We start from the raw sequence: 25,081 nt of genomic DNA on the forward strand, positions 1-25,081 counted from the left end.
GATATTTTTCCATGTTTAAAGAGGAGAGATTTGAGAATATTAAGGGATTTCTCCATAACCGTCTAGTTTATAGATACTTGAGAGTCCACTCCAGCCATCTGAATGGAGCTCCAGAATTCACACCCTTCCCCCTTATTTCCTCCAAGTCATCCTTAGGAAAAGCTCTGACCTGTGACAATCATGGGATTGTGTAAAGAATACTGTTGAGGAATCACAAGGTCCAGGGATGACTCTCCACACCAGTTCTGGCTGTGTGTGCTCCACTGTGTTACTCTCTGACTTGACTTTCTCATCTGTGGAATTAGGATTATAAACTAGGGGGAGTACTAAATGGACATGTGAAGGGACACTGGGCTTAAAGCCCATGTCATATTCTCAAATGCTGCTAAGTAGCTGGAGGATCCGGAGGACTGGTGAAGTATGAAGTTAAATTGTAGGAGCAATGATTACCTGGGAACAGGTGGGTGTAGCAACAAGCTTGCCTGGAGCGTGCCTGAGATGGAAGGATTCAATAAACCATTTGTTTTTAAAAATGAAGCCAGGTGGGGCTGGAGAAATAGCTCAGAAGTTAAGAGCTGCTCTTAGAGAACCTGGGTTGGATTCCCAGCACCTACACGGTGACTCACAGCCATCCACACCTGGTTCCAGTGGACCAGGCACCTTCCTCTGATGTCTGTGAGCATGGCGCACACATATGACACAATCTCCAGTCTAGGTAAGTTGATTTCTGCTTTCTTAATGAGAAACCCCTAGCTTCTTTTACACAAACAAAATGTCTGTTTTCTCTTGTGCATCTGTAAAATGAAGTTCCTCCTAGTAACGTGGGCAAGGTTATATATATATATATATATATATATATATATATATATATATATATATATATATATCAGGACTGACCCTCAACAGAAGCCTAATAGTGACCCCATACACAATGACATAAAGGACAACCACAGAGACATGGTGGTTCCAGTACATTCTTTCTTAATGTCTTTTGTATTCTAGGGACCAATTCAAGAGAAGGTAAAAATATGACCCACAGGAAGAAATATTTAAGATGACAAAGGTTAAAAGTAAGTCCTCCTGCTGGTCAGACTATGACTGTCTGGCTCTTCATCATCAAAGGATATAAAACTTTGCAAACCCAAACGATAAAAATAAAAGAAGACATGAGCTATAAATTCCCAAATCTAGGTGATAGGTGGAGACAAACCAGTGTTACTCTACTGACATGTGTTAGGGCCACAGGAATTTAGAAGCACTGGGGAATGCTCAACTGTTTCTCTCTGTGCAGCTCCCTTATTCTTGCCTACACTCATACTGAATACAGATTTGGGCCCATGTAACCAAATGGCCAAATCAAAGTTCATTTCCAGATGTTTGGATGAAAGAAAAAGAGACACCAATCTTGACCGTACATGACAAGATCTATTCAGAACAGATTCTTCTTGAGAGTTCTAGTAAATCCCCAACTTTGAAATTGAAGATGCACTCGACTTCGTTGCTGTTTCTAGAGCACAAAGTATACCTGATATTCTCATTCCCATACACAAAACATAAAGGAACACTAATGTCCCTGTGGGAACACTAATGTACTGTACTACTTGACGATAAAACCAAACCAGAGCCTGTGAGATGACGGCACGGCAGGTAAAGGCACTTGACACCAAGCCTCAGTTGGCTCCCGCAAGGTGGAAAGCGAAAAACAACTAGCGAGTTGTTCTCCGAACTGAACACACGCCTATGGCATATGCGTGCACATATATATGTGCATACACAGAGAGAGAGAGAGAGAGAGAGAGAGAGAGAGAGAGAGAGAGAGAGAGAGAGAGAGAGAAATTTAAAACAATAAAATAGCCCTTAATGATATACCAACCAATACACAATTCAAAGTAAGAGAACCTTGGTGTTTTATTTTCTCTTATTTGTATGGTCTTAGAGTCTCAAGGTAAGGAAGTTAGCTATGAGGTTAAAAGACAAAGTTGCTCAATTTCTAGTCCATTTTTTCACACTATTGAAAGTACGGTAAGGATCTCAGTAACTTTAAGCCCTGCTCATTGACTCTTTTGAGCAATTAAGCTTTAGGAGTGTTAGAAATATTTAGAAAAAAAATCCTTTATAAGATAAAAGAATTTACCGAGTGGTGGTGGTGTTCTCCTTTAGTCCCAGCACTCAGGAGGCAGAGGCAAGTGGATCTCTCTAAATTCAAGGCCAGCTTGGTCTACACGAGCTAGTTCCAGGACAGACACCAAAGCTACACAGAGAAACCCTGCCTCGAAAACCAAAAAAAGAAAAAAAAAAAGGATTTAATTATCATCCTTATTATCCACTAAATACTTGCAATACAAGTAGGAATTTTAACTTTTCCAATATGTCTAGTTAAATCTTTCCAGAAATAAATGAAAGCTCACAGCACGCTGTGGTTGAAGGAGCTTCCAGGGCTCTTTCACCCCTCGGGAAGTCCTTACCTGTGCTCACCAGAGAACACTGCTTTCCTGCCCTCTCCTAGTCCGCCCTCCCGGATCTGACTCTTACCTTTTCACAGCTCGCTACACTTCTTTACACCGCATGCAAAGTACAACTTCTCCAATGGGGAGGTCAAAAAAGACCTTTTGGCCATTTCCTAAACAGTCTCTCCATTAATTTCTTAGCCATTTATAAAGGGAAGAAGTGGGAGGAGTGAACTATTAATTCAGATACCCGCCTTTTTAGAGTTGAAACCTCTGAAGTGTGTGGTAAAGGGCTGCAGCCGTTCTGCAGTGGGAGAAGAACCCCGCAAGAAGCAGACTCGGATCCATGCCCAGGAAAGCCATTGCTAAGAGACTCCAGAAGGAGGTTGATGGCTTGGCCCAGCGCCAGGCCTGCAGGCCCAAGTGAGTCTGCGCACTAGTACTCATCCCTTGGCCCTGAGCGAGGGCTGTTGCCCTTGACAACCCAGGCGGCCAGAGGAGCTTGACCACCAGCTGAGCGCTAGGCTGCGCTGCTGCCTCTGATGGCTATGCAGCCAGGTCCAGCACTGAGAGCACTGTCCACCGTGATCTGTCTCTTCAGCCTGAGCCTGGGCCTGACAGGGTGAACTGGATCCTTGGGACTTGGAACAAGTGAAATGTGAGGTAATGGTGCGCCGCTTTCTTTTGCTACGTGTCCAGACGGACATGGAGTCTGGAGAAAGGACTCCATGGGTGAGAAGGGGAGGAATAGAGAGAGCGTGTCTCCATTCTCCGTCTTTTATGCCCTCTCATTTTGACCTTCAAATAACTTTATTTTTATTTAGGTTTTGGGATGTGGGATCTCACTATGTTGCCCAGATAGCTCTTGAATTCCTGGGCTGAGCAATCCTCCTGCATCACCCTCACAATCAACTTCCAGGAACTATTTATTCATTCATTCTCACCCACTCATTCTAGATTGTATCCAGCCTCGAGTCCCAGTATACGGATGTGCCGTGAAGTGAGGTGGGAAAAGTTAAATATTTACCATCACTATAACATCAAGATTACCCACCAATCACCTTAAGTAAAATATTCATTAAAATTATCAGTCAGAAAGGGGAGAAGGGGAAGGGGGCAGCTGGATGCATCTGGCCAGGGAATTAAGCAGGACTCATCATAAACACATAGAAAAGAATTTCTTGGCTTATGGGGACTCAGAGTGACTTGAGCTGATCCTGAAAAATCAACAGTCAGAACACACCATAATCAAAATATTAAGACAACAAACTGGGTACTGGCTAATCTGTGCGTTAGCAGGCTTTCCAGCAGGTTACTGCCAGAGTTATATATAGGCTGTGAAATTGGAACGGCCATGTGAGGCAGGGAAGGGGGCAGGAAGCTGTCCATGAAGGAATTCATGTGTCCTCTGAAGGTTCTAGACTAAATTCTCCTCTTTTTATTAAAATAAATAGTTTTTTTTTTTTTTGAGACTCGGTGAGGTGGAACAGTGATAAGGAGTCTTGCGGCTTTTGCAGAGGATCAGAGTTCAGTTCCTAGCACCCATCAGGAAGCTCACACCCATCTTTAACTCCAGCTTCAGGGGCATCCAAACACACATGCTGACACACAATTTTTAAAGTAAAAATTTTAAATGTTTTAAATCCTCTCTCTCTCTCTCTCTCTCTCTCTCTCTCTCACACACACACACACACACACACACACACGCACCCCCTCCCCCATACATACACCAGGCTCAGGGAGCATCATGGAAGAGAAAGTACAAAGATTAAAACTCAGAAGTTTGGGGAGGGATTGTGAAACATCATTCTCCAGACATAACACGGTTGATGCACTCGTGAGCAGCGGTCACATCGTCAACTTCTTCATCATAAGAGGGTGAAGGACTCGGAAGCCCCTGCTCCACCCCCACCCCTCCATCATATCATGTTAATGAAGTCAACCCTGTTTAACTCAGCAGGTCAGACAGAGGAAAGCAATAAAAGGACTTGCTGGAAAAAAAGAGTTTTAGCAGAGAAGGTGGGGCGGAAAAACAGAATAGCGGGGTGAGAAGGGCTAAAATTCATTACACGGATGAATGAAACTGCCCAAAATTAAAAATGAATTACTCCCTCAAAATCATTGTTTTCAATTGCTTTAGCTCTGTATGAAGGCAATAATGGGCTGTATCTCTGCTGAAGATGTTAAGGACAAATGGTAGACATGACGTCTTTCCAGTTGCTCCAGAATATCTGTGCTGGTTTTAGCGTGTGACAGTTGGGCTGGGAATAGAAAGTGAGGGACTTGTCCTTCACCTGCTTCTAGATTGATGATGGGATTACCAGAAAATAAAAACTAGTAAATTCGTTTATTTTTATAGAATTATGATTCTTAATTGGATTGCAGAGCAACCAAATCCAGTTTTTCTTTTAAAGAAAGAATTCTGACCAGTTTGGTTTTTTTTTTTTTTTTTTTTTTTTTTTTTTTTTTTTTTTTTTTTTTATGACTATGCTCTTTTTCTTCCCACAACTAACCTGGACATCTTAAAAGCACATGCACACACACTTTTTCTGATTTGCATTTTATGAGCTCTTTTCTTGGATGAGTTTCCTGTGGACCTCTTCAATAGTACAGAAACAGTAAATATTTACTCCCCAACTTACTACATTTTGCTTCCCCTGAAAGTGACACTTGACAACTTTCTTAAGATAGCATCTCATTATTTCCCTGTACAAGTTCTGTAGTTCCGTGGCTATCCGGCCAAGGTAGAGAAGTTAAACTTGACTGCCTTTAAGTCTCAACTCTCGATTGCTTCTTGGAGATGCTATATGAAAGCATAGAGCTTATTTCAGTTACATGGTTTCTTTCCTATTGCATTAATGGACATGGAAGAAAATAAATTTTAGGAACTAAAGATTCGTTAAAATAATCAAGTCATTAGATTTGAACTTGCATCATCATTTTGTCAAAACTGTCCTTTCAGATCAAGGAAAAATAGTCACATGATCAGTCATGTGTGTCATGACCTTTATTACTGACTTTCGCATGTATATGTATGTATACATACATACATCTCATCAATGATTATAAAAGAAGAGGTCATGAACTCCAGAGAGCATTGGGGGACACAAGAGGAGTTGGAGGGAGAAGGGGAGATAGAAATTGTGAAACGCAGTATATTTATATTTGGAATTCTCAAACTTTTTAAAGAAGAAAATGCAAATTATGACTAGCACTAAGTTGGTTGTGAATATAAAAGAATCGTTGAAGCGTTACTGAAAATTTTCTAATAATGTTCTCTAGTTGACTTTTATTCTTTATTATCTAGAAATGCTGTGAAATAGGAAAAGATAGCATGTTCAAAATATCAGTATGTCCTAGCCACAGAAACAGACTAGAACTGGTAGGTTGCACTTAAGGTTGTGAGAAGGAAAAGTATAGAAAGAAAACTCCTGTGGCCTCTGAATTTGGGAAGAAAGTTTTCAAACAATAAGAATCAGATGTATGAGTTTTCTCTGAGTAAAAGCATACATACATGTTTTGTATTCTTTTGTAGAAGTCTGTTAATAAAGATATCACCGAAGCTTAGAAACAAAGTCAACCAGAGGAAATTCTGAAAGTATGGGATGTAGAAATTCAAAAATATCTTCATCAAATACTGTTGTCTTAGGGGTGAGTGTCATACTTACTCATTACTGAGATCAAGTTCCCTCTAAATAACTGAAGGCAAAGGGGTGTGCTTCAGCAGATCAGTCCTGAAGGATGCAGGTCATCATGGTGGGGAGGAAGTGACAGAAGGTCAGGGAGGCAAGCTGGGAGGAGGAGGCAGCTTTGGACTCGGTGGTCTCATTGCACATGCATCTAAGAACCGGAGAGTGAACAGCAAAGACCCATGCCTACCTCTAATACCTAACTTTCTCCAGTAATCCTCCACCTGCCCAAACAGCCCCATCAGCCAGGGGCTGAGCGTTCAACACATGATCTTATGGAAGGCACTTCATACTCACTACAGGAGTAAGGTTTTACTCAGATTGACTAAAATACACTGTTTTAAACAACATCAGTTTTTAAAAGGGTGACCTTGTATCTAGAAAGGGATGCATTTAAATAACTAAGCAGCAAAAGCTTTTTGCAAAGCATGCTGATTATCTTCTGTAGCTTTTGCTTGGTCTCCTGGGCCTTCATAAGCAGAGATGTGCTGAGATATGAGCACATGGGCTGAATTACCACTCCCAAGGAAAGCCAGCAGCATGAATAACTACCAGATTAAAAAGTGTGGGTGTGTTTGCAAGTTTAAAATAGATCTATGGGGATCTCATTATCACTGCACTCATGTTCGTACAGTAGGATGAACACACACTTCTGTTCAGTGACAAACCTGAGAACTTAAAGCTTACCTAGTTCTATCAACAAACACTAAGAAGTTAGGGAAATCACACTTTAATAACTACCTAGTGGGAGAAAACTGTTCCGCAGGTTTCAGCTTTTCCTCTGAGTTTTTAGACCATGAAGACCAGCTCTCCAAGCTGCTGCACAGGAGCTCTTGGCCCTGTGGTGACAGACCGCCATGAGAGCAGCGGGAAATGTCTTAATCTGCTCTCCCGACACATATACATGCTGCCAGCCTCTGCAGCTGGCTGACTGGCTGGCTGGCTGGCTGACTGGCTGGTTGACTGGTTAGTGGGATGGTGTGAGTGAGACCTCCTGGAACCAGTGACAAGCTCTGAATTCAAGAATCATTTTTCAATAAGAAAACTTTAGCTTACCCCTCACACACCAGCAGAGTTCTTCTTGGACAGACACTGTGTCTGGTACAGCCAGTGAGAACCCCATAGTTAACGCATGACTAGCTTACTTCCATCGTTCATAAAGCTGTTAATGTTTATTGAGACTGTGGTTTCCATGACATCATTCAGTACTAACAGCTGTCTCTTCCCCCAGGTTATCCAGATTATGCTTGGCGTCTATCATGTTCTCATGTGGTATTTCCTATTGCTGTTGTATATGGGACAAATTAAAGGAGTGTTTGGGACTTATGAACCTCTAACTTACAAAATGGGAACTGGTTTGTGGGGACTTACTGTGAGTAGAATACATTTGTGTTGATTTTCATTAATTCAGTAAATAATATTGATTAGTATTAGTAGATGGTAGGGGCCAGTTTCTAAACGAGGTTTTCAGGAGAATCTTATAACTCAATTCCATTTACTGACTTGTTCAAAAATCCAATTTCTTCTATCAACAAATATGTTTTGATCATTTAACCTATAAGCGCTATAAAAGAAATGTGAATATGAGAGTAAATGACAGCCACAATATGGACTATAGCATAACCCCAGCTGTGTCAAAGACAAAGACACTTTCTTAACCATCAAATCCGTCTTGAAGAAAGATGTCTGCCTTTATCCAGGAGCTGCTGCAGGCTGTCAAGGACAAAATCCAAACCAGCCATGTTGATAAGCAATCCACTGCCTCACCAATAAGAAAAAGTGCACTTGGCTCATAAATAAAAAGCATATGGAAAAAAGAAGAAAATAAAAAGATATGAAAAAAAACAGAATTTTCAGACAAAACTCAGGGAAATGATTTGTGTTCATTGTGTTTCATTTTATACTATAAAAATAATTTTAGGGGTCTAGAGAGGCAGCTCCGTCAATGAAGAGTTCACTGCACAAACATGAAAACCCAAGTTTCACCCCCAGGGTCATGTTTTCTTTGTGCTTTTACCATGACGCTTTTGGTACAGTGTTTTGTTTTATTTTGTTTGTCTTTTTGTTGTGGGGTATGGTTATGGCTTGTTTACTTGCTTACTTATTTGTTTTGAGAGAAAAGACCATCAATTTGGATAAAGAACTTGGGGGAGAAAAAGACTATAACAAAATATACTATATGAAAAAATTAATACAATTTTTAAAATATGGAGCACAACTGCTACTTTTCAAAAAAAAGTAACTGTTGCTAAAGTCACTAAAATAGAAGAGACAAAGGTCGGTGAGATGGTTCAGTCGTTTAGAGCACTTGCTGCTCCTGTAGGGGACCAAGGTTTGGTCCCTGCACCCACACCAGGGGACTCACAGCTTCTTGCAGCTTCAGCTCCACTTTTGATCTCCGCAGGAACTGGGAGCACACACATATATACTCATAAGAAAAAATAAGTAATACTTAAGACAGACAAAGACTATTTCAGGGAAGTTGCATAGCCTGCTTTTAAATAACACAGTGGTGCTTTATACTTCCTGGAAAACTAGAAATGCTAAAAGGAAATAGTGGAATGTCTTCTAAAATAATTTTTGTAAAAGGCAAGGTGGTTGGGAAGATGACTCAGCAAATAAGAGTACTTGCTCTGCATGCAATCATGAAGGCTTGAGTTCAAATCTCCAGCATCCACATAAAAAGCCAGGCATGGCTGCACATCCAGTAACAGCAGCAATGAGGGGCAGAGACGGCCAAATTCCAAGCGCTCAGTGGTCAGCCAGCCTAGCTGAAACAGCAAATTTCCAGTTCACTGAGAAACCCTGTTTCAAAGCAATAAGATGGGGAAAAATAAAGGAAGACACATATGTATGATTAGATGTTTGTACCTGCACACTCACGTGCATGTTACACATATACACCTGACATGCATGCATACGATAAACAAAGTGAAAGCCTGGGGATCCTGTGGCCTTAAAGATGACTATTGCCTCTCAGGGAAGAGGCTGTTTTTTACAGTCATGGTGTTTAATGGATATATAAACCACTTCTCCACATCTGGATGTATACACAGTCATTATAGTCCCAGGTATCTCACTAGGAACAAAAGAAGTTGGAGTAACACCTAAAATAGAAGAGATATCATATAACCTAACATGGCCCCTGGTTCAGGAAGTCTTAAGAGGACTTGCTATATACTACAACCTAAATCCTGCCCACTGTCCCCTGCTGGTACCTGTTGTGACCTCCTGTTACTTTCAATATCTGTCATCTTTTGAAACCATGATTATCTCATAATGGAAGCTTGTCCCAACCCAGTCTACTAAAACTTCTCTCTTTGCTGCTATTAGTATTCTGAAAATCTTGTTCTGAAAGATGATTGTTTTAAAGTATACTTAAATTACAGGGCATTATCAATAAGTATTTAACAATACATGTTTTGTGTCTAGTTTATCATTTCAGGAGCCTTCACAGTAAGAGCAGCAAAGCATCAAAATAATAAATATTTGGTAAGTTGAAATGTTTGGGATATGTCTATTATGCACTTTCACAAAACTTAGAAAGGGTTTAAAAGAAAATTAGTGTTGGGGCTGGAGAGATGGCTCAGCAGTTAAGAGCACTGGCTGCTCTTATAGAAGTCCAGAGTTCCGTTCCGAGTGCCCATTTTGACTTGCAATTTCCAGTAGCTCCAACTCCAAGAGATCTGGCTCCCTCTGCTGGACTCTGGAGGCAACTGCACTCACAGGCATACACACATGCATGTGCACATACATGCATGCACTCACACACAAATATACACAAATCTTTAAAATAAAGAAAAATAGCCTCTAAACAATAAAGAAATCTATCACCCTTATAAAATAAGTGAGACAAATTATTTAATATAGACCAGATGTATTAGTAAACAATCATGGTTGTTAACTTTGCTTAAACATGTAAATTTAAATAATAATTTTGTTTGGATATTCTACCCTTAACTTTGCATGAGTACTGTGACAAAAATTATTTACAGAATCTAAAGTCTGTGATTTTAAAGTCTGTGATTACTTTGATTTACTACTTCATTGTCTGTTCTACTCACTTTGGGAATACGGTTGTACCTTGTATGAAAGTAGGGAGTTTTCCACACACACACACACACAAAAAAAAAAAAAAAAAAAAAAAAAAACAACCAAAACCTACCTGTCCATGGTGTAGGTGGAAAATGTTCAGAAATAAAAATATTAGAATTTTATAAATCAATTCATCTAATCTTAAATGTTTATACATCAAGAAATCTGGGACTAGATAGATGGCTTGTGAGTTAAGAGCACTTGCCACAAAATGCATAGTACCTCTCCTGACTGTTGTAAGTTTCCTCCTTGTCTCCTCAGCTCCTCTGCGCCCTGTCCCTGAACATACTCTGCATAATAGTTACGATCATTGCAGCCAGCCTGACCATCGTGGAATTGGCTCATTTCCGGTCTGTGTCATATAGGAATTATGGACAAGCAGTGAGTAACTGACTTCATAGGAACACTTTCTTTTTATGTTTGTAATGGTATTTAATTTGAGAGTTCCCTACAATATACTTTGATCATATCACCACCCCCATTTCTCTAGCCCACTTTCATCTCTTTGTTCTATTTAGTTCAATAACCAGAGAAGCCTATTTTGTTCCATCCTTACACTCACAGCTGTGAGACCATCCCCTGGAGTGTGATTTATCTAGCTAGGGCTCGACCCTTAAGAAAACTGATTCTCTTTGCCCAAAAGCTGTCAGCTGTCAGTAACTCCTCAGTTAGGGATGGAGACTCCTGAGTGGCCTCTCCCCAGCCTCTTCCATGCTGGAATGTTGACTGATTTGCTCTTGTGTGGATTTTGTGCAGGAAAAGACAGGTGCTGTGAGCTTCTGAGTCCAGAAGACACAAGGATACTATTTCATACTGGTCCTCTGTGATTCCTGGCTCTTAACAAGTTCTTTGCCTGCTCTTCTAAGGTGATCCCTGAGCAGCATGTGTGTGTGTGTGTGTGTGTGTGTGTGTGTGTGTGTGTGTGTGCTGCATGTATGTATGTAAAGGCCAGAGAATAACTTCAGGTATCATTGCCCAGGCACTGTCCATCTTTGACTTTGTGATGGTGCCATTAGCCTCAATCTCCCCAAGTAGGCTAGGTTAACTGGCCAGTGAGCCACAGACATCAACCTGTCTCTGTCTCCCCAGCACAGTGTGTGCACCCTCAATTCCACCCACCCACCCCCGCCACGTCCCCACCTCTCTCTCGGGTTCTGGAAGTGGAAATTGAGCTCAATTTCTTGTGCCTACAAGGCAAGCACTTTGTTGACTGAGCCATTCTCCAGTCTCTCCACAGACAACATCTTAATACAAAAAGGGTGCATTCCTGGACCACTAAGTCATTCAACAAACCACGAAGAGAGCTTTGTTGTTGCTCTATTATGTTTAAACCGTGAATACCTAGTCATTTCCGGTCTCACATAGGACTTTCATAACAGCCTGCTTTTGCATATTATGCAGATTTTGTTTTATCTCTCACTACTAAATGTAAGTCAGCATCAGTCTTGTTTCTTTGTACCCCAGACATAATTACACAGAAGTGCAACACATCATACTATAGTAAATGTCAACAGCCTTGTTGATAATACAAGAGATTTCCTTGAGTTGTGTTGATTTGGTATTCTATTTCTTTACACCTTAAGGAAGAATTATTATGGTATAATTTAATTCTGTTTGGATATGGAGATGCTAAATTGATTAGGGTCATGAACACTTTATTTTTATTATTCCCACAAAATGCAAATTAAATTCCCCTAATTTTTTTTAGAAATACTTGTTCATTTGTTGGACACCTTCTATATGATTGCTTTTAGAATGCAAAAGCTCAGCGGAAACTATCCTATCCCTAAAAGCAAATATGGAGAGAAGACCTAGGGGAAGCCCAGCCTTCATTCCAAGGGGTCTCTCCCTGCAAGACTCAGGAAGGAGCCCCGATGATGTAATGTAGATCTCAAGATGGTGAACTTCTCCATCCCACACATATGCAAACATCAGAGAAATTCAGAGAGTGGGATATCCGCTCAAAAAAATGCTGTAAGAACATTTCCTAACATAGTACCTCCCATGATCAATTTAAATGGTGGACTCAGATTGAGGTTATTTGGTCAGACAAATACAGTTTTACTTTTGCTGATTCCTCAAATTGCCTAGTAAATAAAATCAGGAGCTCTGAAATTAAGCTGTCTGCATTGAAGACATGGATATACAGTTCATGGGATCATTCCCTGAGTGAGTCATAGCTCTTTTCCAAGGCTTGGTTTCCTCATGGAACAAGAAATGAAGAAATTAGTACCACTGACAACTGGCTCAACAATGTCAAAGCCCCCGTGTTTGATGCACAGTCATCATAAATAGTATATTACCATGTGGCCAGCTCACTATGGAAGGCATGACAATCATATGAGATGATTTACAAGGTGTTCCAAAGAAAGTCACATAACCTACATCCTGAAAACCATGTTGGAGTTGATGAGAGGTGTACTTCGTAGGAACAAGTGTCTAACCGTGTAGGCAAAGTGGAAGACACAGCACAGTTGAAGACCACAGTGGGTAGAACCAGCTCACAAAAAGCTTCCTGAACAGGGAAACTCAGATTCTGTAGGATGTGCAGGAATGAGGAAGGATGAGAGGGGACATCGAGGGCCTGATAGAGTTGATGCAGCTAGATGTTGCACATCTGGGAAAGCTCTCGGACTAGAACAAATAGCAATGGGCTTCCCAATTGATGGATCTGAGCTAAAGTCAATAAAGTCAACCCTTATCAGAAAAAATCAGAATCACAAATATTAGTATTGGAAAAAAAATTCCCACACTTAAGCTAGCATGTTGGTATCTGACTGTCACCAAAACACTGTAGTAAGCAAGGCCACAAGATCAAGAGTTTCAGGTCCTCCTGAGATGCATGGAAAGTTCTAGGCCAGCCTGGGCTACATAAAACCCTGTCTCAAAAGGAAAAACTATTTATCAGGGCTAAAAAGATGGCTCAGTGGTTAAGAGCATCCCAAGTTTGGTTCCCAGCATCTATGTTGGGTGACTACAACCAGGATATTATGAGCTTCCCTTTAGCTTAAGGAATCTGAAGCCCTCCTCTGATCTCAGAAGGAACCTGAACATATGTTTACACACACACACGAATAAAAATAAATCTTTTAAAACATTTTAATTGGGGCTGGAGAGATGGCTCAGCGGTTAAGAGCATTGCCTGCTCTTCCAAAGGTCCTGAGTTCAATTCCCAGCAACCACATGGTGGCTCACAACCATCTGTAGTGAGGTCTGGTGGCCTCTTCTGGTCTTCAGGCATATACATAGGAAGAATACTGTATACATAATAAATAAATAAATATTTTTAAAAAAAAACATTTTAATTAAAATAGAATTTGAATATTTCCCTCTTTCCCTTTTCTCCCTCCAACCCCTGACTCACCAACTCCCTCTCAATTTGATGGCCTCTTTTTCTTTGATTATTACTGTTACATAGAGATGAAGAGAGCACAAATATATAAATACAACCTGATGAGTCCATGTTTTGTTATTTGTGTATATATTATTTCATGGCTAGCCATTTTGTACTGGATAACTAATATAGGGGCTCATCTCTGAAAGATGCTAATTTTCTTTCTCTCTCTCTCCCATAATTAGCTGTCTGTAGTTCTTTGTCTTGGGGTGGGAACCTGTGAGATTTCATCTTTCTATATTAGCATGTCTATTGTCATTGCTACTCTTCAGGTCTTGTTTAGGCAGCCATTTCTGGGAGACACACTCTATTACCAGACTTCCTAGCCCTCTGGCCCTTACAATCTTTCCACTCCCTCTTCCTCAGCCTCAGGTACAGAACCTGTGTTTTAGATGTACCCACTGGCGTTGAATTTTCCATGATTCATTGATCTCTGCATTGTAGCCACCTCCATTTGCTATAAAGAGAGCTCTTTGATGAAGGGTTATGGTTACACTTAGAGTGGGCATGAGGGTGAATTTTAGAATGTTAGGGACTATGCTGGTCTAGTAAAGCGATGGCAGTAGCTTCTCTTGTAAAATCCATAATCTCACTAGTCCTGGCCAAGCTGACCAGAGTTCAGGTGCCAGGCATCATTTCCATGCTGTTAAATAGGCTTTAAGGCCAATTAGAGAGCTGATGGTGCCAACATGTAAGTGCCACTATTGCACCTTTAAGGTTGTCTTGCCATGTTGGTCACCATTGTTGTTCGTAGTTATCACGGCTGGACAAGGAAATTCATGGTGTTTTCACCCACTCCCATGACAGCTTACATAGGACTTTCAGGTTAGCCTAACTTAAATAACCTGAGTCCTCATGTGTGACCTTATGAGTACTAAATGTGTGGTACCCTATGGAGGTAAGCGACAGAGGCTCACCTCCAACCTCTGAGGGGCAACCAAGGGCTGGGAGCTGGGGAGATAACCTGGTGGTTAAAGGGCTGCTGGGCAAGTCTATGGATAAGAGTTCAGATTCCTAGAACCCACAGAAAGGCCAGGCAGGCCTAGTGGTAATTCCTACCTGTAATTCCAGCCTGAGAAGGCAGAGTCAGGGAATCCCCAGAGTAAACTGGCTAGCTAGACCAGCCATAGCAGAGACTTCTGAGTTTGATTGAAAGGCCCTGCCTCATTTAATAAGGTGGAAAAACCATCAACGGTGTTTCCTAACTTCGGTCTCAGAAGAGCACCCACACATATGCGTGTATGCATAATACACACACGTACACACACAAGCACCCACACATATGCACATTTGCATAATATACACACACAACACACACAAGCACCTACACATTTGCATAATATACACACACAAGAAAATAGAGCAAACGCTAATTAATTTTTTTGAAGCTGGGCTTTCCTTACAACCTGATGACCTAAATTCAATCCTGGAACCCATAGTGGGAGGAGTGAAACTAACTCCTGGAAGTTGTCCTCTGACCTCCAGATTAGCACTGTGGCATGCATGGACCCATAGACATACACATGGGCACAAATAATAATAATAACACCAGATTAACTGAAAAGTTTAGATAGTGGATGCACTCGTGAGACTAGACAGTTGCAGGAAGAGTGACCGCAAAGCTAAGAGAGAGTGGTGAAGGGCAGAGTGGCAGCCGTTGGGTTGGGAAGAACGAAAAGATGACAAATGAAGCTGACAGCAGACAGCTAGACAAGCCGGGGAAATCAAGCAGGGGAAGAAGGTCATCCGCCCCGCCCCATGTTGCTCCTTCCCTTAACTCTTACTCTAGGGACCTCCTGGGGAGGGGCACGCTCTACAGATGATGATACCTCACCTCCCCGTTTCCTGGTTACAGAAGCTGGGGAGGGAAGTGTCCCGTGTTTTGTTGTTCTCCTACCCCCTGGAATTCGGGATCGCCCTCGCGTACTCAATCTGCAGCTGTTCACATTTGGTAAGTCTTTCTTCGGGAAATTCAAGGGCTATCAGCTTCTAGTAAGCAAATGTAAGAAATGGCATTCTACAACTGTCTGGAACTAATATCAATGTAATGTATGAGGTTTCCTTTACCTTTTGTTTTCTTTTGCCATAAAATATGGGTGTAAAACAAGATAACAAGAGTAATATATGAAACTGTAAATTTAAAAATTAAAAACATATATATACATATATATACACACATACACACACACACACACACACATATATCTATATATATGGTGATTCTTCCCTTAACATTGTTAACACATTCAGATCAAACACACACACGCACATACACAAAGCTACAGAACACACATTGCCTCCACGGTAGGACGTAGAGAAAGGTGAATGCTGATGCTCAGCTGGCTGGCTTGCTTCCTTACATAGGATCCAGGACCTCAGCCTGCAGTACGCTGCCAGCCACATTCAGGGTGGATCCTTCCTCTGCTAACCCTCTCTGAAAACACCAGTTTCACAAAGATGTCGAACAGTGTGCCTCCTAGATGATTCTAAATTCCATCATTGCAAATTAGGATTAACCATCACATCCCCATTTCTCCAGCCCTTACCTTCAATTGTAAAGAACTTTACCTTGGTAAGCAAGACTTGAAGGACTGCGGTACCCTTACTGCTTGAGAGCTGATTTTACTTGAGGCATAATATGGAAAGTTTCCTCAGGGAAGGTTAATGAAGCAGCAGACAGGCAGGTAAGACCAGGACACTCATCCTGGATAAGACCACAGGAGACCATATTACTGCTGGAACAAGAAATTGGCAGGAACTCAATAGAGACATTCAGAAAAGACAGAAACCACTGTGGACTGTGCTGAACTGTGCTGATAGCCTGATCATTCCTGTATCTGAAAGAATAAAAACACGTTCATGGCTTTGTATGCGCTAGAAAACTAGAGCTACTCACCTGGGCTCATTAAAAAACAAACAAACAAAACAAAACAAAACAAAAACCTCCAAAAATAAGGGGAAAGCTGGAGTATACATAAGTGACCCAAAATTTGCAAAAATTTCTCAAGTGCACTAAGAAGCCTTTATTGACTGAAGATGTGTCTTATTTTTCTACTTCTACCACAGCAAAGCAGCAAAGATTATGTGGTTTAAACATGAAAGTGTATTTTCTCACAGTTCTCGTCCAGAAGTTCAAGGCCAAAGTGGTACGGGATTAGTGACCTCTACAGCCCCTCCCTTTCCCATTACTTTCAGTGTCTTCCCGTGGCCTCCCCTTGGATGAGTCTGTGTCCTGATCTCCTGTACATACACCAGTCCTGTTTGACAACAGCCCAGCCAAACAACACTTTTGTAATTCCATTGCCCCTTTAAAGATCTTATTTCAAATATTTTCACATTCTAATATGCCAGTGGTCAGGATTTTGAATTACATGTTTAAGGACTCTAATTCAGACCACAACAAAGCGTTTTTAGTATCACCTCTGTCTAATGACAAGCTAAGCTATTGTTCTAGCCCTGGGGAGTAGACTAGAAAATCCGCCTACAAAGAAGAACTAGAAATCAGAAAACAATGAAAATGTGCAGATATATTAGAGGCAAGGTCCAAAGGAAACAGACTCCGTGTAATTAACATAAACAAATCTCTAGAAAGAAAGCAGCATCCACCATTCACAGGGAAAGATGAAACTATTTAAATCAGTGGTTCTCAACCTGTGGATCTTCTTGGCCCTTCCACAGGACTGTCTAAGGCCATCAAGACCATCAGAAAACACGGGTATTTACATTGTGATTCAAACAGTATCAAAATTATAATTATGAAGTACCACTAAAAATAATTTTATGGTTGGGGTCACCACAACATGAGGAACTGTATTAGGTCACAGCATTAGGAAGACTGAGAACCACTGATTTAAATTGTCTAACATTTAACTAAAGTATATAACAATTATCTAAGATGCCCAGTTTAAAAAACTACAGAAATACAGGGAACAAAAGTAATGACATGTGGGGTAGTTTGGATGAAAATAGCCCCCATAGGCTCATAGGGAGTGGTACTATTAGGTGTAGCCTTGTTAGAGTAGGTGTGGCCTTGTTGGAGTAGGTGTGGCCTTGTTGGAGTAGGTGTGGCCTTGTTGGAGTAGGTGTGGCCTTGTTGGAGTGGGTGTGGCCTTGTTGGAGTAGATATGGGCTTGTTGGACAAAGTGTGTCACTGAGGATGGGCTTTGAGGTTTCAATTGCTCAGACCAGGCCCAGTGGTACTCTCTTTTCCTTTGACTTCTGATCCAGATGTAGAACTCTCAGCTCCTTCTCCAGTACCTCATCTGCCTGTGTGCCATGCTTCCTTCAATGATGATAATAAACTAAACCAAGCCATCCCCAATTGTATGTTTTTCTTTCTAAGTGTTGTTGTGGTCACAGTGTCTCTTCACAGCAATAGAAATTTTAAGATAACATAAAACTTGAAAAGAACTCTCACGACCTGTAGTCTTGGTGGAAGGAAAGAACAAAGGTGAAAAAGACAAAAACTTCAAAAAGCTAAAATGACATATGAGTGACAGCAGTGACTCATTAAATAAGGTGATCAGACAAGGGGCCTTAGCTTGTCTTAGCCTGACTGCCCTTGGACAGTGAGTGTCTGGGTTCTTGACTGGAGGACCCAACTCTCTGGACCCTAGTCCCTGGAGACACATCTCATTCCCCACCCCCATCTAGTGAAGCCTCGGAGACCTGGGAGCAGCCTTCCCACTCCCACAACTATCCTATACCGCATCTCTGAGCACCTGAGCCTTGGCCCTGACTGCCCTTGGAGAGGTGAGTGTCTGGGTTCACAGGTGAATGGTCCTACTCTACAAGACCTAGCACAAGGAGGCACATCCCATGCCCCACCCCAGCCACTAAACCCCGGAGTCTCCAGAGCAGTCTCCCCATACCTGCAACCATCCCCCACTACACCTAAGACCACTGGAGCCTTGGCCCTGACTGCACCTGGAGAAGAGCACCAAGAGTCACATCAGCTACTCCCAGAGGTATGGCCTGCCTACACCAGGAGTTAGAGTGACCACATAAGTCAGAGGCCCCACCTACACCAAATGGAGGAAAAGATGGGTAGGCGATAATGGAAGAATACATTCAACAACCTCAAGAACAATATGGCGACACCTGAACCTAGGGGTTCTACAAAAGGAAGACCCGAACATCCTAACCAAGAAGCAGAAGAAGAAAATGACCTTAAATAAAACGTTATGAAGAAGATAGAGATCCTTAAAGATGAAATGAGGAAAAGAAATAGAGGAAAAGACAAATAAAAAAATGGAAGAAATCAATAAATCTCTTAGAGAAAACAAGGAAAAAAACAATCAAACAGGTGAAGCAAAAAGTTCAAGACTTGAAAACTAAAATAGAGTCAATTTTAAAAAAACACACACAAAAAGAGGAAATTCTGGAAATGGAAAATCTGGGTAAACAAACAGGAACTACAGATGCAAGCATAACCAATAGATTACAAGAGATGGAAGAGAGAATCTCAGGAGTTGACAATACAGTAGAGTAAATAGAAAATCAATCTACCTCAATACCCAGCTATATCACCCTTGGACATAAACCCAAAGGATGCAGACCCATACCACAAGGACATTTGCACAACTATGTTCATAGCAGCATTATTCATAATAGCCAGAACCTGGAAACAACTTAGATGCCCCTCAACTGAAGAATGGATAAAGAGAACGTGGTACATTTACACAATGGAGTACTACTACTCAGTGGAAAAAAAAAAAAAAAAAAAAAAAACAATGACATCTTGACATTTGTATGCAAAAAGGCAAACATGGTATGTACTGAGTCATAAGTTGATATTAGATGTAAAGCAAAGAATAACCAGTCTATAGTCCAAGACCCCAAAGAAGCTGGGTAACAAGGAGAACCCTAAGAGAGAAATACATGGATTTCCCCAGGGATGGGAAAATAGACAAGAGCTCCTGAGAAAATTGGGAGCATGGGGGTGGGAGGGGAAGGGAGGGCAGAAGGAGAGAGGGAGAGGAAAGAGGAGAATATAAGGGAATGGGACAGTCAAGATAAGGGAAGGACGAGCGAGAGAGCAAGGAAAGAGATATATTGATTGAGGGAGCCATTATGGGGCTAGTGTGAAACCTGGCACTAGGGAAATTCCCAGGAATTCACAAGGATGACCCCAGCTAAGACCATAAGCAATAGTGGAGAAGATGCCTGAATTGGCCTTCCCTGTAATCGGATTGGTGACTACCTTAATTGTCATCATAGAACCTTCATCCAACAACTGATGGAAGCAGATGCAGAGATCCACAGCTAAGCACTGAGCATCTAGAGACCAATCAAAGAGAGGGAGGAGTGATAATATGAGCAAAGGGGTCAAGACTATGATGGGGAAACCCATAGAAACACCTGACCTGAGCTAGTGGGAGCTCACTGACTCTGGACTGACAGAGGGGGAACCTGCATAGGACCAAACTAGGCCCTCTGAATGTGGGTCACAGATGTGTGGTTGGGGCAGTCTAGGACCACTGGTAGTGGGACCAGGATTTATCCCTAGTGTTTGAACTGACTTTTTGGAACCCATACTTTGATCAGCCTAAATATAGAGGAAAGGGCTTTGGTCCTGCCTCAAAGTGATGTGTCAGACTTTGTTGACTTCCCATGGGAAGACTTGCCCTCTCTGAATGAGGTGGGATGGGGGTAGGTGGGAGGAGCAGAAGGAAGGGAGGGAGTAGGAGTGGGCTAAGTATGTAAATGAGAAAAGATAATTTTAAAAATAAATTAATTTTTTTAAAAAAAGATGATCAGACAAAAACAGAATTTATAAAAGAGGAAGTTGAATCCTGAGATTTAAGTGTAATCATGCATTAACAGAAATGTAGGTGAATATACTTGTATCTGTCCACAATGTCAGAATCTATTGACTAATAATAAATTCACAAGGAATGGTGATTTCATTAACAACACTGGCTGCTTTTACAGATGTCCCAGGTTCAATTCCCAGTACCCACATGGCAGCTCACAACCATCTGTAACTCCTGTTCCAGGGATCTAACACCCTCTTCTGGCCTCCTCAGGCATCAGGCATGCAAGTGGTAAACAAACACACATGCAGGCAAAACAACCACACATGTAAGAAAATATCAGAAAGGATGTCAAAAGTTATGATACAGAGCCTTTAAAAGAAGGTAGATTGGATTGAGGAGACAGAAAGAACAAATGGCACTCTGGAGTAAGTACCAATGCAGCCTGTATTCTTATTATTATATTTATTCTCTACTGCTCACATGATTTGAAACACTGGATGTCATCTGAAAGTAGCTGCTTTTTCTTTTCCAGGGACGAGGACAAGAGGATAGTTTAGAAAGTGTTACTGAAGTCGTGGAGAGCACATTCTGAATGCTGGCGACATAAACAACTTTCCCAACTGCAGACACCTGATGTATGTGCCCAGGATATTTCTATATAACAAGGCTGCTGCACAATGCATGCATTTTGTGCAAAAGGAAATTCTCAACAGGTTAAAAGTTACCCCTTGCTATTTAAGGAATGTCTACACACATATCTGCTAGGTTCCAGAGGGGAACACTTTTCCTATGTAAACCAGAGACTATCACAAGGAAGCGTTTGCTAGCTAGCCACTCTGAAAAGCCGTCAGTTCTCCACAGCAGATCTTCTGCGGTAGATCATAGAAACTGTCTGTAGCCTGTTGAGTGCAGGCCAGGAAAGTTGGAGCACAGTCTGTAACTCAGAGGAAAACTTGAATTTCTGTCCCTGCGAGTGAAAAGCACATTCCATATTCTGCATTCTTCTCCTCAAGCTAGCTTCTACCTCCACAAAGCAAGGATCCAAAGGTCATCAAGTCAGTGCCTTTATTGTCCCATGGCTTTCCCTGTCCTCATTAAAGTTCCTTTCTGCCCTGTATGTCTTTACTGCCTTTTTCCCCTCTTATTTCCCTGCTTCCTTCTCATTATTTAGTCTAGGTTCAATCCATGGCAAAACAAACTGCTTTCCATGTTAAGGTACATCTCCCAGAAAGCTATTCTGTGTGTAGTTTTCCTGTTCTTCTAATGTGAGCATGGCATCAGAGAAGTTTCCTCAGCAATGCAAGCAATGCTAAGCTAAAGAACACAGGTATTTTCACATCCACAGTGGACCGTTTGTTTCCTCTCATGTCTCACAAGGCGTTACACTGATTGTTCTCCATGGCAGTCAATTAAGATTTCTTGAGCCTACAAATTTCAGTGCATAGCTCATTTCTGAATGTCTTCTGTGTGCAATGAAAGTATTAAGCCCTGGGGAGTCAGAGATTGGCGAGGCATCATGTGGCCGTTCTTATTTTAGGAGAGGAACAAACAGCTGAGAAATCACAACCGTGAGGAATTCACATATTAAGAGGCATATGAAAAATGATAGCATGACAGAGTAGAGAGTGCTCTTTCTCGTGTAAAGATGTTGATATTTTGTGAAAACTCCAAACAGGAGATTAGTATTGAGTGGGTTCTTGAAAGGTGAAGGAGGACATTTCAAATGAAAGAATTAGGGTGGCTATTTTTCTACAGAAGACGAGGAGGAAGAAGAGGGGAGAAAAAGGGGGGAAGTGGGAAGAAGGAGGAGGAGGAAGAGGAGGAAGAGGAGGATGAGGAAGAGGAGGAGGAGGAGGAGGAGGAGGAAAAAAAGAAGCAAGAGGAGGAAAAAGGTAAAGAGGAAAGAAGAGGGAAGAAGAGGAGAAAGGACGGAGGAAGAGGAGGAGAAAGAAGAGGAGGACGAATAGCGAATAGGGCCTGAGAAGGTCGTACATGACCATGACTAGAATACAGTTTGATCACGTTACCCCTTTTCTGACTCCAACTCTTCCAGGATTGTCTCCCTTACATCCCTCTCTCAAATTCATATCCTCTGTTTTTAAAAATGTATAAGCTACTGAGTTCAGTTAGTGTCGCCCAGATGTTCCTGAGTGTAGAGCTGACCACTGGAGCATGCGCAGCCTACCAGTGTCCCATCCTTCAATAAGACTCTCTCTCCCCAGACAGATGTTGGCTACCCATATCTCCTCAGGTAGGAGCAGAGCCTGGGACCCTTTCAGCCATTCATTCTGAAACAGGCTTGGGGTTGTGAGTTGTCTGCAGGTTCTGGGTGCAACACAGCTATCGTGTAAAAGCCACTGCTTTGCAGCAATCCTCCTGATCCTGTGTTGTCAAGGGAACGTCAACCCTACACAAAGAACTACAAGTGGCTAAGAAATGCCAGGAGTGGAGAAAATGGCCTTCCCTAGGGAAGAGCACAAAAATTTGCTGTCTAATACCAAATGGTCAGCCCTGAAGGCATATATACAAGTGACAGTGCATACACTGAGCAGGTTATATTTAGGAACACACACACATACAGGTAGAAACATGTGTGTATGTATATATACGATTATAATAACAATTAATTTAAATTAATTCAAGAGGCCTTGAATTTGAAATACAGCAAGGAAGGTTTTGAGACAGGAAATATAAAGGAAATGATGTAATTATATTATAAAAGGAGGAACTAAAAAAACAATAAAGAAATTGAGGGAAAAAAAAAACACTAGAAAGGTTGGAAAACCTGAAAGAAAGAAGTGGTTTTCAAGACCATGGAAGATAGAGAGCAGCCTTGTCCCTTATCTATTGGTACATGTATATTTTTAAATTATCCTAGTTGTCACACAAAGAGTGAATAGAAAGATGTGTTTAATTTTGATAACGCAGTCAGTCTAACTTAAAAAATCAAATATATCTAAAAATCATCAATGACATACTTTGTAGTCCTTCAGTCATATGGAGTCTTCAGAATTATGTGTGCATTGTGTACTTAAAACACATGAATGCAGGACAATCACAAGACAAAAGATCCATAACCACATATAGCTATTAGTTTGTTAAACTGTGTGGGTCTAGAAGCTGCCATAGAATTCACAAAACCTGCACCCTCTATTCTCATAGCCAAGAGCTCCTGGTTCCACAAAATGAGCAGGCTTTTAGCACAGGACTTCCCCAGGCAAACTCAGTGATGGGCCAAGAGGATGAAGTGTCCCATGAGAAAGGCGTGACCTTACAAGGGTCTGTGCTGACTAAGGGTATATTCCAGAGGTCACAGTCGGAAGTCTTGCTGCCCCATTGTTATCTCAACTGGCTTTCGGTTTCCATCCCTTCACAGGCAGTCCCCACCAGCACCTACTCATTGTTAGTTTCTACTCAAAACACTATTGCCTTTCTGTCCTTATAAGCAGAGGTCTAGAGGTCAGTATGCATTATCTCCCAATTATCACCTCTTGTTTTTCCTTGACTCCACTCTAGGTCAAGTCTGGCCCCCATCTGTCCTCTGAAGCCAGTTTTTGCAATGACACCGGTCAACTCCATATTGCAAAATCTAGCAAACCAATGTACAACCCTCAGAAGATTAAGGCGTCATTTCATACTTTTCCTAAGGTTGAATCAAGCATCTGCAGGGACCTCTTCCTGTCAACTCCTTAATTCCTAAGCTAGGTTCTATTTGTCTGACCTCCTAACATTAAAATGGATCATCTCTCAGTAGGATTAATCCCAGCACTCAGGAGGCAGGATCATCTCTCATCCCAATGGCCCCGCAAGGTAAACTCCAGAGGGAAGGGATATTCTATATTGTCTCCACTTCTTGCTCCCAATGCATAAATAGTGTCATTCACATTTACTCTCAACAGGACTTTGTTCCACAAATTACATAATATACAAAATACCTGATATTGGAAACCTCAACAAATTGCCTCTGCAAAACACTCCTTTAGTTAGCAGGCAGACAAACCACCTTTGCTTTTGAGACTCAACATAATCCAAGTAAGTGGGACAAATGACTTTCATTTGTTTATTCACTTCTGCTGGGTGCCAGTTATAGCACCATTACACTAAATGTTCAGTGGTTGGGGACCCATAGCATAAATGATCCTTGGCGTCATAAACATGACTATCAAGTTAGGATTCTCTAAATATATGTAGGACTCGATTACAACAGTCGCCTTTTTTCGTAATTAGTTTATTTTGCTTTGGTTGATAGTTTTATATGTTTATATGATGGATTTTAGTCATTTTCCATACACACACACACACACACGCACACCATCCCTCTCATCTTCCTCTGGATCTCTTCTCAAAGTGCTCTGCTTTTTGGGTGTTGCTCATTGAGTTTAGTTAGAGTTTCCTGTCCCGGGGTGGGTGACAGATTGGTGCAATGTAGTTTCTGAACCTGGGAAGTACACAGAACAACTGTGACCTCGACTTTGCAGAAAGACAAAGGACCAGAGAAGATATATTGACCTAAGCACCACCAGATTTGTGGTTCCAACAGCACTCTTCCTTCTAGAGTCAAGAATTTAGACGTTGAGGAGACTCAAAATACAAGGACTTCCTTCTATCAATCTACTGGAAAACAGTGAAAGGCATTTACTTGGTGGGTAGTCTTTGGAGCAGGGAACCAACCTGTATTGGGGCTCAGACATTCTTCAG

The 25,081-nt window shown here is 41.5% G+C and overlaps 1 protein-coding gene across 2 annotated transcripts; it reads left to right on the forward strand.

Annotated features, from left to right (window-relative positions):
- Positions 1–6,047: 6,047 nt before the first annotated feature.
- Positions 6,048–25,009, forward strand: Ms4a13 (membrane spanning 4-domains A13). 2 transcript variants are annotated; one of them, XM_057779875.1, is made up of 7 exons: positions 6,048–6,098; positions 7,368–7,508; positions 9,569–9,628; positions 10,493–10,612; positions 15,481–15,576; positions 20,916–21,018; positions 24,939–25,009. In XM_057779875.1, the coding sequence occupies exons 1-6, from the start codon at positions 6,048–6,050 to the stop codon at positions 20,973–20,975; spliced, it is 528 nt and encodes a 175-aa protein (XP_057635858.1). In that variant the 3' UTR covers positions 20,976–21,018; positions 24,939–25,009. The 2 variants fall into 2 exon arrangements, with proteins under 2 accessions (XP_057635858.1, XP_057635857.1); XM_057779874.1 differs by lacking the exon at positions 24,939–25,009 and having other exon boundaries at positions 20,916–21,038.
- Positions 25,010–25,081: the final 72 nt, after the last annotated feature.

This window comes from Chionomys nivalis, chromosome 8, assembly GCF_950005125.1.
Source record: "Chionomys nivalis chromosome 8, mChiNiv1.1, whole genome shotgun sequence".
Classification (NCBI taxonomy): domain Eukaryota; kingdom Metazoa; phylum Chordata; class Mammalia; order Rodentia; family Cricetidae; genus Chionomys; species Chionomys nivalis.

Bases quoted from the DNA above. Each gene is read 5' to 3' on its own strand.
- Ms4a13 (XM_057779875.1), top strand. From the start codon at position 6,048: ATGGGATGTAGAAATTCAAAAATATCTTCATCAAATACTGTTGTCTTA. The intron at 6,099-7,367 runs GTGAGTGTCATA...CTCTTCCCCCAG, and splicing joins CAAATACTGTTGTCTTAGGG to GTTATCCAGATTATGCTTGG. The intron at 7,509-9,568 runs GTGAGTAGAATA...TTTTGTGTCTAG, and splicing joins CTGGTTTGTGGGGACTTACT to TTTATCATTTCAGGAGCCTT.